Here is a 17103-nt window from a genome sequence, read left to right on the forward strand (position 1 = left end):
CAATAGGAGCGCACTGCCGGCCTCCAGGCTACGGCGGCGGCCACGGGACATTTGCCTCCGCTGTGCAGCCGCAGTGCCACAGGGAGCCCCGCACCTGGGCGGTTGCGGACCTTGGTGTGGCTTCAGCCCAGCCCTCCTGTCCAGGCCTCGGTCTGAGCTCAGGCTGAGCCGCAGGACAGCTCCCGCGCAGCACAGCTCGGGATGGACGTACGTCCCCTTTTCCGTTGGATTCATTCATTCTCGTTTAGGTTAACAGGGGCGCGCACGATGCGGTCTAGAAGGCAGACCCGGAAAAGGTGTGCAATGATGTTAGCACCCAGCGTTGCGTCTGTTCGGTTTTGCAGTGTGGGTTTGTTTGTGTGATGGTAAAGGGAAAACAACTTTTATTGGGTATCTCTTGTGTGCTAGGGACTGTGACATACTTCACGTAATTCTCACGATTATCCTTAAAGTGGTTATTAAGACTCTTGGTACTGATTAGAAAACAGAAGTTAGAGAACTTGCCCAAGGTCACACAGTTCGTAAAGTGACAGACCCTGTATTTAAGCCTTCAACTCCACCGTACTACATTTGATATTAAATCAGTCATTTAAAGACATGTGTACAATAACTCACAAGGTGGTGGTGGGGGATTGCCCTAGATTAACATGAATACACATAGCCATATTCCCGCCGAGATGATTAAGGAGATTTTCATAACCATATAGAATCAAAGGTGGGAATTACTGCTACGGAAACAATTCGTTTTATTTGGCTTTTTTTTTTTTTTTTTGGCCCCGCGGTGTGACATGCGGGGTCTTAGTTCTCAAACCCATGCCCCCTGCAGTGGAAGTGCGCAGAGTCCTAACCACTGGACCACCAGGGAATTCCCGTGGCTTTTTTTTTTTTTTAAACAGGGTTACTTTGGACTTCTGTGGAAGTCCAGTGGTTAAGGATCCACGCTTCCACTGCAGGGGGCGCTGGTTCGATCTCTAGTCTGGAACTAAGATCCCACATGCCAAGCGGCCAATAAATAAATAAAACAAACGTTACTTGGATTCATTCTATCTAACCCTAGAAACTTTGTTCCTCTTTTGCAAGTATAGATACAGTAGATGTGTGGTCTGAGAAATGAGCCTGGGAATGGCCTACAAAGCCTATGAATCTTATCCTCACGTTGAGTGACCTTTCCTTCCCAGCTCTACAGTAACAGATAATTTAGCTAAGTGTTTTTATTAAATACACAGTTCTGTAGTGTAATCCAAAGAACACCAGTATCCACAACCTTCCTTTGCCATAAACCTTTTCAATTTCAGACCTCAGGCCTGAGACTCACTTCCTTACCTATACAGTGGGGGCAGTAGTACCCACTTCTGGGGGGTTGTGATGATTCATTATTCCTTCAGCAAATATTTATGAAGTGCCTATTCAGCATTGTTCTAGACTCTGAAGATAAAGCAGGAAAATCCCTGCTGTCAGAGTCTAAGTTCTAGTGTGGGAAACAGCAATACGCAGATACAGATATACTGATGACAAATATATTGGTGAAAAGTGCTAAGAAGAGTATAAGTCAGGGCATGTGGGGAACTCTGCTCAGTGATCTGTGGTGACCTAAATGGGAAGGAAATCAAAAAAAGAGTGGATATATGTATACATCTAACTGATTCATCTTGCTGTAGAGCAGAAACTAATACAACAGTGTAAAGCAACTATACTCCAATAAAAATTTTTTTTAAAAAAAGAGTATAAGTCAGGGAAGGTGAACTGTGACAGTGAGAGGGCCAGAAGGTTTCGAGTTAGTGTTCAGAGAAGGCACAGACCTAAAGTGGAAGGGAGTTAGCCATGTGGATATGATGACTCATGTACATGCCACCCACACCCTGGGGCCCCTGCCTCAGCAAGGAGGCAGTGATGCTGGAGCCAGGTGAGCTAGAGAGAGGCTGGTGGCTGAGAACAGAGTGAGGGCTGGAGGCTGAGACCAAGTCAAGTAGGGCCCGTTGGCCCATTTCATAAGCTTTCAGTTTTATTTTCCACGAGGTGGGGAGCCATTGAAGTGTTTTGAGCAAATAAGTGACAGAACTGGATCTAGGGTTTTTTTTAAAAAGACCTTTGTGGCCACTGAATTAAGTATACAGAAGTGAGGCAGGAGACCATTTAGGCTATTAAAAGAATCCAAGTGAGGGATTATGGCACTTTGGCCCATGGTGGAGGTGGTGAGAAGTGGTTGATCCTGGATAGATTTTGAAAGGAGAGCTGACCAGGCTTGGTGATAGACCTGCTGTGTCCTGAGAAGGGAGGAATCAAGGATGACTCCAAGGTTTTGGCCTGAGGAACTCTAAGGATGGACTTAGCATTCTGGAGGTGGGGAAGGTTATGAATGGAACTGGGGTGGGAGAAGAGCTGAGAGCTCAGCTTTGAACATGATTTTAGGTGCCTATAGGATGTCAGAGTGGATGAGTAGACCACTGGATAGAGGAGCCTGGAGTTCAAGGAAGAGGTGTGGACTGGAGATACAAATGTAGGTGTCCCCATTGTAGGGTGGCCTGGATAAGATTACTTATACTTATAGAGTGAGTGTGGACCAAGAGTTGAGGACTGGATGAGCAAGGCCTAATACCAGCAAGAAAGACTCAGTACCTTAGTCTCTTCTTTCCAGCCCTCACTTCCTAGCTTTTTTGTTTTCCTATTGATTGGAAAGGATTTAGTGAGTGATAGAGTAAAAAAATGTTTTACACTTTATTTTCTGGATTCCCAGTCTCCAGTATGTGCTTCTACATTACTTTAAAGAATTCACCAAAAGTATATTTGGACAAATATGAATGCTGGTTGTGATATTTAGTAATATGGTCAGTGAAATTCTTTTGCAATTTCTAAGTATCATTACTAAGCTAATATAAGGAGCTATTGAATTTCTAAAGACGTTTCTAATTGATCTTAAATTATCAGTTGCCAATAGTTTTCACTGGCACAAATGTTGAAATTACGAGTTACTTTGGAATAAATAAGCGAATCTCTTGGTTGTAGATCATTTGTAAAAAAAAAAAAAAATAATGCCATACTAAAGAAAGCCAAAGCTATAAAACTGAATAGGTGAAACTGCTCTTTCTTTTCTGTTTTTAGGATGGGTTGAATTAGTACTTAATTTGTGTTTCACAAGTGGGAATTTGTGAAATGGATTCTTCCCCCATCAGCTAGTTCTGCTTTATAAAAATCTAAAATCTAATACTGTTTTTTTAAAAAAGTAAAATTTTTAAGCAGCTCAGTTTTCAAACGTTCGACCCCCCAAAAAATAAAAAGAAATATCTATACATTTCTGTTTCAAATTAATAAACAAAACTACCAGATCACATAGTTTTTAAAGAAAAGTCCTTGTGGGAAAATAGTTATAAATCATTATTAGGACAGAATTGTCATGTCACCTTTTTCTTTTTGTTGTGTAAATTCTTATAAAACCCTTTCGGGTGTTTCCACTGTTGGGAGGAGTCAGAGAGCCGGGGATATGAGCGGAGCACCCTTCGGGCCGCTGCAGTGGGCACCAGGCGGCCTCGGGTCTGACCTAGCCCGACCCCTGCCCGGCGCTACTCTGCCAGTCAGCCACGCCCGAACGGTGACGCACCTTGCGGCTTCGTTTGCCCGTGTCCAAGATGGCTGCGATCGCCGCTGGGGATGTTGGGCGCGCCGGGCGCCGGGTAGGGGGCCCCGGCCGGCGTACCCGCCTACAGCCACTCAGAGCCGGCCAATCAGCGCCGGTAGGCCACCGGCCCCGCCCCGACCCCGGCCGACAAGGACGTCAGGGCGGCGGGCTCGAGGCGGTGGCGGCTCACCTGAGCGGCTGCTCCCCTGAGCGGCGGCCGGCGGCGAGGGCCGGGGCGAGGGTGAGGCCGGCGGTGCTGGCCACGGGATGAGGAAGCGGACCGAGCCCGTCGCCCTGGAGCATGAGTGCCACGCCGCCTCGGGCTCGTCCTCCGCCGGCTCGGCCGCCGCGGCGCTGGACGCCGACTGCCGCCTGAAGCAGAACCTGTGCCTGACGGGCCCCGGGCCGGCCGAGCCGCGCTGCGCCGCCGACGCGGGCATGAAGCGGGCGCTGGGCAGGTGAGCGGCGGAGGCGGCCGGGACCCACAACCCTCCGGAGCTACTTGCCCTCCACCCCGCGTGCCCCCCGACCCTCTCCGGGCGTCCCCGGGTGCCTCCCCCGTGGTCCCCCTCTGGCCCCCGCGCCCCCTTCCTTCCCGGGCGGGCCTGGGGGCCCCTCCAGCGACCGGCCGGTGAGCGCCTCTCGACGAGGGTGGCGAGCTCCTGGACGCCTGGGAGCGCGGACTCCGCTCCGACCTTCTCTGCGTCCGACTCCGACCCATCGTCCCTCTCGCCGGGTGGGCAGCTCCCCGGTGCCTGAGTCTCCGCGGCGCCCTCTGCTCGAAGCTGCCGGGCCCTCGGGGACGGTTGAGGGGTCGGCCGTGTCCAGGGGCAGGGGGTGCACCGCGTCCTCGGGGAAGGTTGAGGGGTCGGCCGTGTGCAGGGACACGGGGTGCACCGCATCCTCGGCTGTCGAGGGCGTGGGGGGGAAGCCCGGCGTTCGCGAGCAGCTGGCTGGTGGTACGTGGAATGTGTCCACAGGAGTCGTCTCCTTGGGAATCTCCGTCCCGTCCGGAAGTCACCTGGTTATTTTCGGTCTCTCTTTGGGGAGATGAATGCGTTTATGTTAAATTAATCTCACAGTTGGGATAGGGGCATATTTCACGCGGGCAAGTCTCTCCCCGTAGGCTGGCTGTTTGTAGAACATATCACTCATGGCAGTTTTGAAGTCTTGATGTTTCATGGTGTTTGAAGAAGTTAGTATGTAATATTCTCAGGTGTTGTAGCAGAGTCACTTATTTTGGGGTCAACTGGAATGCCCTTAATTGACACTGGCCACTTCCGTGTAAAATACTTACCCAAATAGCCCCTAAAAACATCAACTGCATTGCCTGAAAGATTATGAAATTAAACTATATACTTCTCTAAGTCAGTGGTTCCCAGTCTTGCCAGAAGTTCAGGCACTGACAGTATTTTTGTTTTTGTGTAAAATTATCTAGCAACTGGTTAGTATCTTTTGTGAAACTAATCTGTTCTGTGGAAAGGTTTATTTGCATTAAAAACTCACAATTGGCTTTAATGCACTTTTAGTAACAAGGTTGACATAACACTTAGGTTGGGAACTCTTCCTCTGAAGAAATCAAGTTGTGATGCACAATGTTTGGGGAAACAGTGCTGGCCTGGCACCTTCCTTGAAAGATGTACTGTATTAAAAGGATCTGATTATTTTTATTTTTGAGTTGAGGACAAAGAGAGACATTCAAGTGGTGCCATATCCTTTGGATAAACAAAAGGCTGTTACAGGAATAAAAAGAAAAGCAGAGGGCGGGAAGGCCAAATTTGTGTGTTAGCCCATGGCTTCCTTCCCTATTGCCTGAAATGCTCTCCTGGACATTCTCCTGCAGTGTTTTCGCCTTCAACCAGGTCTCTGCTTTACTGTCACCTCTTCAGAGAGGCCTTCCCAGACCAGCACATCCAAAATAGCCTTCCTGCCGCCCCCAACCCCCCTATTCTGTTTACTTGTTTCTTCATCGCACTTATCCCTTAGCTCAGGGGTCCCCAAACCACCCCCCCACCCCGCCCCCAGGCCACACAGCAGGTGAGCAGAGCAGCGGGCGAGCAGGCAAATCTTCATCTTCCGCTCCCGCTCCCCGTCACTCCCCATTGCTCGCGTTACCGCCTGAACCATCCCCCCCATCACTCACATTACTGCCTGAAACCATCTCCTTCCCTTCCGTGGAAAAATTGTCTTCCATGAAACTGGTCCCTGGTGCCAGAAAGGTTGGGGACCGCTGCCTTAGCTGACGGTGTGATTGCCTGCACACTTGGCTTGCTTTGTGGGTAGTCTCCTTTATGAGAATGGAAGCCCTCTGAGAGCAGGGACAGTTTTTCTCTCAGCGTCTGTCTCCAGGGCCTGGCACATAGTAGGTGGGAGAAAATACTTGTTGAATGAATATCTAGAATAGATTCCTAGAATTGGAATTGCTGAGCCAAGAGGTGTGTGTTTATGACTTTGAAAGCGAGGGCCAAAGCGCCCTCCCAAGAAGTTGTACTGATTTGTACCCCCTCCAGTAGTGTCAGTTGCCTCCCTCCCGAATATTGAACATTACCAGATATTTTGATCTTTTTCTACTTGATTGATGAAAATGATATCTGATTTGTAACTTTAATTTGCATTTCTTAATGGTTAGGTGGCAATTTTTGTGTGTTTTTCTAAGCTCATTATACGTCTTTGGGATTATTTATGTCTTTAATGACCCGCCTTTGTTTGGGTCCTCCTGCACATTTCTTTTAACCTTCTATTGTGCACGTGTTCAAATATACAAAAGTAGAGGAGACAGTATAATATAATATAATGAATAGTCAATAGTTTTCCATGTTTTGCCAATCTTGAATCATCTCTTCCTCCTCCCCTCTGTTTTTAGTATGGTGGGGGACTAGGCTATTTTAAAGCAAATGATTTCATCCATAAATATTTCGCAGTATATCATGAACAAATAAGGACTTTTTGAAATATATCTAACCCCAAAGCTATGATCATATTGTATCAAAATTAACAATTTATAATCTGTAATTAATTTAATATTATCTAATATCCAGTCTACATATACATTTCCCTGTCTCAGGAATGTCTTTTTAAGTTAGTTTTAAAATCCTGTACATTTCTTAAGTTTATTCCTAGTTATTTTATCTTTCTGTTGTTATTGAAAATAGAATATTTTCTTATATTACATATTGTAACTGGTTGTATTACTTCTGTAACTAGCAACTTACATAGTCTTAGTTTCAAGTAGTTTTTGCAGTTGGTTCTCGAATTTTCCAGGTATACTATCATGTCAGCTACAAATAATAAGAATTTTGTCTCATTTTCTACTTTCTTATGTCTTTTGTTTCTTTCTCCTTTTTGGTTACATTGTATTTCCAGAACAAGATTGAATAATAGGGATGATACTGGGTATCTTTGTCCTGTTCCTTACTTTAAAGAGAATTCTTTTAGTGTTTGTGCCACGTTAGTTATTTTAGTAAGGGGTGTGTTGCTGTTTTGTCTTTTTTTAAATCAAAAATGGTTGTTGAATTTTATTAAATGCTGTTTTAGCATCTGTGAAATGATCATATAAATTTTCTCTTGACCTGTTAATATGCTGAGTTGTAGTAATAGATTTTATAATATTGAATCATCATTTTATCTTATTGAATCATCATTATTGAATCATCAATGATAACTCTAATTATGTAGAGATACAGGACACAAATCTCACCAACGAGGTGCAAAGTCCCAGGGTCCCAGGGTCCCTATTCTATTTATTAATATTTTACACCATTATTTGTGAGACTAGTCTGTAATTTTGTTTTTCAATGCCGTCTTTACCAAGTTGTGTTAGTGTTTTCTATAGCTTTATTAAAAAGTTTTCTTTTTCTCTTCTTTAGCCAGTTTAAATACTTTTGAAATGATCTCTGTCTTTAAATGTTGATAGAATGCACCTGTAAAACTACCTAAGCATGGTGCTTTTTTTTTAGACTATAGCACTTTGATAACTATTATAGTTTCTTAGATTTGCTCTCTCTTTCTGGGTTCAGTTTTGGTGATTTATATGTTTATAGTAAATCATCTTTTATATCTAGCTTTTTCCTCTGTACCTGGGGCTGTTCCCTAGTCTTGTTTCCTATTTCATATGCTTATACTTTTTTCCCCTTTTTTCTTGCTCTAGTACGCACACACGTACACACACACACACACACACTAAAGTGGATTTTTTCCTAAATAAAAAAATATTTTTTCCCAAAGAAAACCTTTTTTTGTTTATTATTCTGGGAGGCCAGGATGGAGAAAACGTGTTCTATCTGAAGGGGGCAGCAGCTACTGCATTCTCTCCTGTTGCTCCCCAGCAGGAAGGTGGCTCCAGGGCAGCCAGATCTTCCAGTCTTTCCTGAAGAGTAGCTGGGTGTAAGCCTGCATCTGTGATCTCTAACTTTTTAAATGTTGCTGGCAACTAATTCAGATGAAAACAACAACCTTGGAGGTAAAACAAAACCAAAACCAGTTTGTGTGTGTGTTTTTAATTTTATTTATTTATTTATTTGGCTGCCTTGGGTCTTAGTTGGGGCATGTGGGCTTCTCTCTGGTTGCGGCTTGTGGGCTCAGTAGTTGTGGCGTGCGGGCTTAATTGCCCCAGGGCATGTGGGATCTTAGTTCCCTGACCAGGGCTCGAACCCGTGTCCCCTGCATTGGCAGGCCGATTCTTAACCACTGGACCACCAGGGAAGTCTGTGTGTGAGTGTGTTTTAATTGAAGTATAGTTGATTTACAATGTTGTGTTTCAGGTGTACAGCAAAGTGATTCAGATATATATATATGTTCTTTTTCAGATTCTTTTCCCTTATAGGCTATTACAACATACTGAGTATAGTTCCCTTTTGGTTTGTTTTAATTGTTGGACTAAAGGGTTATTTTTGAAGGTAAATGTTTATCTGACTTACATATCAACTGTGTACTCCATAAGAGGAGGGACTGGATACTATTTTTGCTTTGCGTATGTCTGGTACAAGGAGGCAAATGAGGGATTCTGTGGGCCTTTCACTTTCTTTTCTGTAATCTTGGAGTTCTTGGCAATATGCAGTAAAGGCATAAGTTGTCTAAATTGGCCCTAAGGAGGCAGTAATGAGATGTATAGGTCTCTGTTTCAGTCAACTAGACTGTCCTTTGACTGTCAACTCACAGGCCAGATCTACCAGATAACCAAGATCAGTGGACGGCCTGGGAGATTTCACAGCAGATGACCTTTGTTTGTAAATACAGAAGAACTCAGGCATCACCCTTGGTTCCTTCTTCATGCAAAAGAAGGAACTGCATGCAGGGCTGCTAATGGCTTCACCATAACCCAGAAAGGCAGGTGACCAAGGTGAATGTCTGTCTCGGAGCTAGGTTTTGTCCTTAAAGTCTGGTTTTCTCCATCCCCCTTCTCCTCCCACTCCCCAGAGCAGAGTCTGTGCCTGGACCATGACAAGCAGGGGGGCAGGCTTTGTTATGGTGCCTCAAATGGGGCCCCCAACTGGGTCCCTCTCTTCCCAGTTGTGGTTTATCTTATCAGGGACACAGTCCAGCCCTGGACCAGGGACCCTGGGACCCTGGGACCCTGGGACTTCGCACCTCGTTGGTGAGATTTGTGTCCTGTATCTCTGCTTGTTTCCCAGTTCCTTTCAGCCAGCATATACTCTCCCTTCTCAAGGGAGTGTCTGTCTTCTACAGTAATGTTGAGCATACACTGCTCAAATGCAGGAGATTAAAATCTCCAGAAGATACTTATCACAGAGGTAACCTTGGAAAGAGGCTTAGAAGATGGGTCATCTTCTCAGGGTTCTGCTGACAGCAGTGGAGACAGGATGCGTTTCCAGACTCATGATCCTCCTCCTCCTCCCACTAGAGCACTTTTCTTCCAAAATGCAGTCTACAGGAAAATTTTAACTGCAATATGATCTTGAAAACTGACAGATTAAGTCAATGCTTTTCACCCGGACGTGATGCCACAGAACTTGGGTGTCCACGTGGAGAGTGGGTAGGTCATTTGTCTTTTCCTGAACTGAGGGCCAGGGTCTGGAGTGTCAATGAGGGCACGGGCTGCTGACACAGGGAAGTGTGATGCCAGGAAACCCAGCCTGAGGTGTCCAGTTGGTAGAAAGACCCGTTGTTTAGGCTTGGTGCCCGTCTTAGTATTGTTTGATATTTTAGGGGAAAGCTTGCATGGATAACTGAGTCTCGAGTGTTTTCAGGTTTGTGGCTTGGGATGAGTTGCTTAACTATGAGTTTGTTTCTTCCTCTGTAATGTGGGGATAAAAATATCTTCCTTATAGGATTGGGGTGAGGGTCCAGTATATGAAAGAGCCGGGCACACAGTGAGCACTCAATCAGTGGCATCTTGGTCATCCCCAATATTATTGCTAGTGTTATTTGTTGGAGTATTGAGAAAGCTCTGTTAACTTAGGTCAAGAAGCATGTACCCCTCCCTCCCTTTCTGCCCCCAAACTTTTTTTTTAGTTAATTAATTAATTTATTATTTATTTATTTTGGCTGTGCTGGATCTTCATTGTGGCACACAGGACCTTTAGTTGTGGCATGCGGGCTTCTTAGTTGTGGCATGCGAACTCTTATTTGTGGCATGCATGTGGGATCTAGTTCCCCCACCAGGGATGGAACCTGGGCCCCCTGCTTTGGGAGCACGGAGTCTTACCCACTGGACCACCAGGGAAGTCCCAGTCCCTGCCCCCAAACAATTAAGTATGTCTTCTCAGCCAATTGTCATGCATGTAGTTGTCATCATGATCAGTTAACACATCTGTTGGTAATAGAACGTTTTAAGCAATACGTTTTGGTTATTCAACACTTTTTTTTCACTTGTTCATTTAGCAAAGTTTGATGTATGTACAGTAACTCTTCTTAGTGCTGACGCTGCAGCAGTGGACGTGGGTCATGTCTTGTGGACTTTACCTTCTGGTGGCAGAGGCAGGTGACAAGCGAACAAGTATGTGCTGTGTCAGGTGCTCAGGGCTTGAGGAGGAAAGTAGGGCCAGTAAGGAGCAGCTGAGGCGTGTATACAGGAGGCCTTTCTCGTAAGGGGACATTTGAATGGAAGCCACGGGCTGCTTTAGAGTGGAGGAGTGCCTGGGTATGATGTATGTCATTGACATGTCACTCTGATTGCTGGGATGAAGACAGACTGGAAGGGCAGCAGGAGCAGGGGGACCCGCTAGAAGTCATCCGGGCAACAGATGATGGGGACTTGGGCCTGGGGTAGCTGTGGAGGTGAGAAACGTTGCATTCTGGATCTGTTTCCAAGGAGGTGTCAACAGGATTTGCTGATGGATTAGTAAGAAAGAGCGAGGACAGTCACAGGATTCACCAGTTCTCTTCTGAGCAATGGAAGAGTGGAGCTGCCATGTGCTGAGATGGGGCAGTTGTGGGAAATGAGTTTGGTTTGGGGCATATGGAGGTGCCTATGAAACATGCAAGTGGAATAGGAAGGAGGAGTTGGAGTTCAGGGGAGAGCTGGGGCCAACATCTGACGTTAGCCTGCAGATAGTGTTCAGAGTCACGACAGGATCCCAGGGCTGGACCCTGGGCCCTGGACAGGTAGGGGCTGGAGAAGAGGAGCCTCAAACCAAGGAGACCTGGAGGGAGGCAGCTGAGAGGAGAGCTGGGACGAAGGGGTCAAGGGAGCTACTGGAAGAAAGCCTGTTGCAGAGGAGAGTGTGATCTGCCATTGGATTTGGAGACATAGAGATCAGTGGTTGTTAGTGTGGTTAATTTGAGTGGTGGAGGCAAGATCCTGATGGAGTGGCTCAAGGGAGAAGTAGGGAGAAGAAATGCAGATAGCTTTTCCAAGGAGTTTTGCCATAAAAGGCAACAGAAGTGAGGGGGTGGGTAACTGGAGTAGGAGGAATTTTCTGACCGGTGCTGTAGAGTGCCTTGGTTTGCTCCTGGGGATAGTCCAGGAGGGGAAAGACTGGTGATGCCGAGCACTGGTGGCGTGGTGTCTTTGGGACCCAGTACCCCAAGGCCAAGTCAGCGGTCCTCAGACAGGGAGGTAGGCCAAGGGCACTGTGAAGTTGCAGGGAGGAGGTTAGATGTGTAGGGGGAGCACTGGAGGTTCTCTTCTGGGTGCTTCTGTTTTCTCTGTGAAATAAGAGCAAAGCCCTGTGCCGAGGGGAGAGGAGGTACTGCAGGTGTTTCCCTTTCAGTTCTCAACCTGGACCCAGTCTTACCTCTCTATCCTTAACCTAATCAAATGTTTCCTACCATTATTTGCTAAAGTCTCATTAACACGGACAGTCAAGCTCCTTGACAGAGACTCTTCTTTTTGACATGTGGTGTTGCAAAAATGGATGACAGAAGTGGTTCTCATGGGAAGTCGTTTCAGCTGTGACTTGCTGTGTGTCTGAGAAGCCATGTGCGTTCTGCACAGCTGAGTACTGCCTGGTCCTGGGGGGCCTGAGGGCAGCTGCCCCCCGGAGGGCCCTGCACACGGCCCAGTGACGGGGGTGTTAAGCTGGGTTTGAGGTGGAGGTGGGGAGAAGATCAACATAAACGGAGGGCAACACAGAGTGAGTATGTGGGACGTAGGCAGAATTCTTACCTCTCAGGTTTTGCTAATACACAAATAGAAGTTTCTAAATAGAATTTGTCTTGAGGTGATACTTATGGGCTTTAATTGTCTTAATCATGTGCCATCTGTTTACCAGGTATGGAAATGCCCTGAGAAGGTAAAAAGAGGAGGGAGTAGATGAGTGTCAGTGTGAGGAGTTTCAGAAGGAATTTCATTTTGCAAAGATGAAGGCAGAGAAGGAGTGTCAATGAAGGAATACAAGCACATCTCAGGAATGCTGCAATTTAGGGTTTGTCCTTGAAGCTTGAAAGTTGTCCTGAGCTTTAGGGTAAAGAAAAGAAAGTTGAAATTATTTTCAGTTCTTATCACACTTTCAGATTTCCACATAAGGTTTAGAGATATATATACATATATATTTTTTAATAAATTTATTTATTTATTTTTGGCTGTGTTGGGTCTTTGTTGCTGCGCTCGGGCTTTCTCTAGTTGCGGCGAGCAGGGGCTACTCTTCATTGCAGTGCGTGGGCTTCTCATTATGGTGGCTTCTCTTCTTGCAGAGCACGGGCTCTAGGTGCGCAGGCTTCAGTAGTTGTGGCACGCGGGCTCAGTAGTTGTGGCGCACGGGCTTAGTTGCTCCGCAGCATGTGGGATCTTCCAGGACCAGGGCTCAAACCCGTGTCCCCTGCATTGGCAGGCGGATTCTTTACCACTGTGCCACCAGGGAAGTCCCAAGGTTTCGATATATTGACTGAACTATTCGTAATGGGAAGGGAAGAATGTTCAGTGTTGAAGCAGGTCGTTTGGATGCCGTAGTTCAGGGTCCTGAAAGAGATATATGCCTTTTAACTTTCAACTGTTTCTTTCTCCTAATAATGTGTACAACACAGACTCTTTACCGTTTCATGTTTGACTTGTGCCATTCCTAGGCCTGGAACATCATGTGGTTCCTACCTGAAAGTGGCCGTGTCAGTGTTGGGTGCTTATAGGTTATTGTATTCAACAAACAGTTAACTTGCTTCTATTGTTTGTTTGATGTCTAGCTAGGCACTGGGAAAGCTGAAAGATGGCAGTATCTATACTCAGGGAGTGTGTTGTCTATAAGTTTTTATGTGTGGCAGCCATCTGCTCTAATACTCAAACATTTTTTTTAACGTTTTTATTGGAGTATAATTGCTTTACGATGGTGTGTTAGTTTCTTCAAACATTTTTATGATGTCTATAGAAGAGACAAAATGCAAGGATGGCTGGAGATGATTAGTCTGATCTCATATTCATCCTTTGTTGCTCTGACATTTTTTGTGCTGATTTATCTTCACAGTATCTCATCTTTTAGGCTCCCACTTCAATGACAGGATATAACTCATCCTGTCAATGCATCCCTGGCATACCAAGCTTTCTGTAGATAAAAGAAATGTTTGCAGTTTAGGGACACGGCACACCTTGACAAGGCATGTCATGGCAGAACCTACGGGAAGGAAAATAAGACTGCCATTCTAGGACATCGGATACTTGGTTTTGGGTTCCAGAAGGAAGGGACTGTTAACACCAGTGGAGGCCAGCTGGGAGCCTGCCAGTACAGCCCCAGGGCCTCAAGAGAAAGCACAAGGGAGATTCTGCAGCGACCAAGGCAGGGATCTCCAGGTATGAGGCCACAACAAGGGATGGCAACTGCCATGGTGAAAGGCAGCCCTTGAGAGATCCTGTCTCTTTCCCTCTGTTCCTTTCTCATTTTGTTTTTTTCCTGATTACAAAAGTAAAAAAAGATTTCTTAATACAAATTTAAAACAGAGAAAGTGGAATTATCCCCTGGATAATTACTGTTAACAGTGTGACATATATTGAGAAGATTGCTTGCATGTTTATTCTTTTATTCATCTAACAAATACTTGTTGAAGACGTACTGTGTGCTGGAGGCTGTGGATAAAACGTTACACAGAGTCAGACAGGTCCCAACCCTTGTGGAGCTCACATTCTCCTCGTGAAGGAGAAAGAAAGCAAAAAAGGTACATGTAAATACACAGTAAATTTCAAGAGGTGGTAAAGTGCTATAAAGAAAAACAGGGCTTCCCTGGTGGCGCAGTGGTTAACAGTCCGCCTGCCAATGCAAGAGACACGGGTTTGAGCCCTGGTCTGGGAAGATCCCACGTGCCGCGGAGCAACTAAGCCCGTGAGCCACAACTACTGAGCCTGCGCTCTAGAGCTCACAAGCCACAACTACTGAGCCCGCATGCCACAATTACTGAGCCTGTGCGCCTAGAGCCCATGCTCCACAACAAGAGAAGCCACCGCAATGAGAAGCCTGTGCACTGCAACGAAGAGTAGCCCCCGCTTGCCGCAACTAGAGAAAGGCCATGTGCAGCAACGAAGACCCAACGCAGCCAAAAACAAATTAAATAAATAAATAAATAAAGCAAGATAGCTTTAAGAAGAAGATAACAAACCCAAAATGGAGTTGCTTATGCTAAATAAGCCCCATGTCACCGAACGGGGACTTAACTTCATTACAGACTCAGCTCTCCTAGAAATGGGTTCTTAAACCAGTCAATCAGGAATTGCCTGGTTAGCACTAATGTGGTCATCTGCCTGATAGACCCCTGTCGTCTCCTAAAGGAAAGTGGCCATGGAATAAATAACCCGCTCCTTTTGTCTTATAAAACTTACTTGTTCCCGCTCTCTTCTCCCTGTGAAAGTCTTTCATTTTGTACAGCTCCTTGGAGTTCCTGTTTGCTGCATGAGATGCTGCCCGATTCATGAATTGTTGAATAAAGCCAATAAGATCTTTAAGGTTTGCTCAGATGAATTTTGTTTTTTAACAGGAGGTAAAACAATTGTGTATGAAGCACTTGAAAATAAGCTATACTATAGTGATAGAACATCCTTGTCACTGTCAGGAGAATAAGGCCTTTTCACAGTAGGTCACCCAGCTGTTAAACTCTGCCAGCATCCTCATGACTTTCTGTTTTCTTCTCTGGGAACAAAGACATTTATGGGATTTCACTTGTGTATTTTATTAAGGCCTTAAAGCTTTTAATTCTGTTCAGTGAAATTACTCCCAATACTGTGTTTGAATAAGAGTTTGAAGATTGTTCTTAAGGTTTCCACCTATAAACTAGGTAGAAATCCACCTATTAGTCTTGGGGAGTGAATTTTAGATTTATTCTTTTGTACCTTCTGAGAGAATATAATGAGATAATAGAATAGAATATATATATGTATGTACACATATATATATGATGGAATATATAATATAAGATGTATTTTGGAATATATCTATTAATATAATGGAATAAAGCCAAAAACTCTTCCTTAATGATTTTGATGGTTACAGTAATGGAGGAATTGGTGAAAACTAAATATAGATACTTTTTAATAGGAATACAGTTCTTCCACTTCTGGCCACTGAAGATAGAGTAACAGGGACTGAATTTACCCTGAAATAACTAAAACAACAACAAAATCCAGACAAAATGCATGAAACAAGGTTTCAAAACACTGGCCACTGGCAACGAGAGACAGTAGTCTCTGAGAGGTGACAAAGTGAGCCCTACAACAACTCCAGCTTACTGCCGTGTGAGAGTTTCCCCGCTGTATCACAGGGACAAGGAAATTGATGTGGAGCCTGGTGGACTTCCTGAGCTGTGGATAAGGTGCTGAGAGTCTGGGGACACCAACATGCCTACAGTTTATAAGACAGAGGACCAGGGAGAGACATCGGTACAGAGAGAACTCTGGAGATCTGCAGAGGAGAATCTGGAGATCTCTACACCTTGAGTATTCAACACAGTGCTGCTCAGCACACGTGTGTGAGGAAACTATCTGAGGCTGGGGAGAAAACTTCCCTAAAGGTTTAGATGAAACAGTTCCAGTTCCCTCTAACAAGACCATAATTCACTGAACATTGGGTAGAACACTCAGGAATGTCATGCTTCAGTAATGGGAAATAATTAGCCCTAGACAGAGTACTGCTCTGGACCCACCTAACAAATCATAAAAACAAAACCCAGAAGAATCAAACTGTTTCCAATTCACTGCATCCTGAAACAAGATTCAATATTTATAGGAATATAAAAATAACCAGCACCCAACAAAGTAAAATTCACAATGTCTCGTATCTAATCAAATATTACTACATGTATTAGTTTGCTTGGGCAGCCATAACAAAGTACTACATACTGGGTGGCTGAAACGAGAGAAATTTATTTTTTCACAATTCTGGATGCTAGAAGTCTGAGATCAGTGTGTTGGCAGCATTGGTTTCTTCTGGGGCCTCTCTCCTTGGCTTGTAGATGGCCATGTTCTCCCTGTCTTACATGGTCTTTCCTCTGCATGTCTGTCCAAGTTTCTTCTTATAAGGACACCAGTCTTATTGGATTACAGCCTACCATAATGACCAATTTTTCTTTTTAACATTTATTTATTTAGACTGCGCTGGGTCTTAGTTGCAGCATGTGGACTCTTAGTTGCGGCATGTGAACTCTTAGTTGTGGTATGCATGTAGGATCTAGTTTCCTGACCAGGGATCGAACCCAGGCCCCCTGCATTGGGAACGCGGAGTCTTACCCACTTGACCACCAGGGAAGTCCCCACTAATGACCGAATTTTAACTTAATTTAACCTCTAAAAGACTCTATCTCCAAATACAGTCACATTCTTAGCACCTGGGGTTAGTATCTAAATGTATGAATTACAGTTGGGGAGCACAGTGCAAGGAGACAGGAAAATGTAACCTGTAATGAGAATAAGCAATCAATGAAAACCAATCCAGAACTGACACAGATGTCACAGTCAGCAAAGGACATTAAAACAGTTATTACTACTATATTCCATGTGTTCAAAAAGTTAAGTAGAGTCATGGAAGATATGAAAATTACCCAAATCAAGTTTTTAAAGATGACAAACTACAAGTGTGTTAAGTGAAAGATACACTGAGGGGCATTAATGGCAGATTAGATGT

At 45.0% G+C, this 17103-nt stretch overlaps 1 protein-coding gene across 3 annotated transcripts in view; it reads left to right on the plus strand.

Moving 5' to 3' along the window:
- The first annotated feature begins 3731 nt into the window (after positions 1 to 3731).
- Positions 3732 to 17103, plus strand: part of ABHD12 (abhydrolase domain containing 12, lysophospholipase) — a 68639-nt gene continuing 55267 nt past the window's right edge. The window contains exon 1 of one of the 3 annotated variants that reach the window (XM_059897654.1): positions 3732 to 4071. In XM_059897654.1, the coding sequence (XP_059753637.1) occupies positions 3881 to 4071 (191 nt within the window). In that variant the 5' untranslated portion in view covers positions 3732 to 3880. The remainder of the gene's footprint in view (positions 4072 to 17103) is intronic. The other 2 variants (XM_059897656.1, XM_059897655.1) reach the window with 2 other exon arrangements.

The sequence above is a fragment of the Balaenoptera ricei genome, chromosome 15 (genome assembly GCF_028023285.1).
Source record: "Balaenoptera ricei isolate mBalRic1 chromosome 15, mBalRic1.hap2, whole genome shotgun sequence".
Lineage (NCBI taxonomy): Eukaryota > Metazoa > Chordata > Mammalia > Artiodactyla > Balaenopteridae > Balaenoptera > Balaenoptera ricei.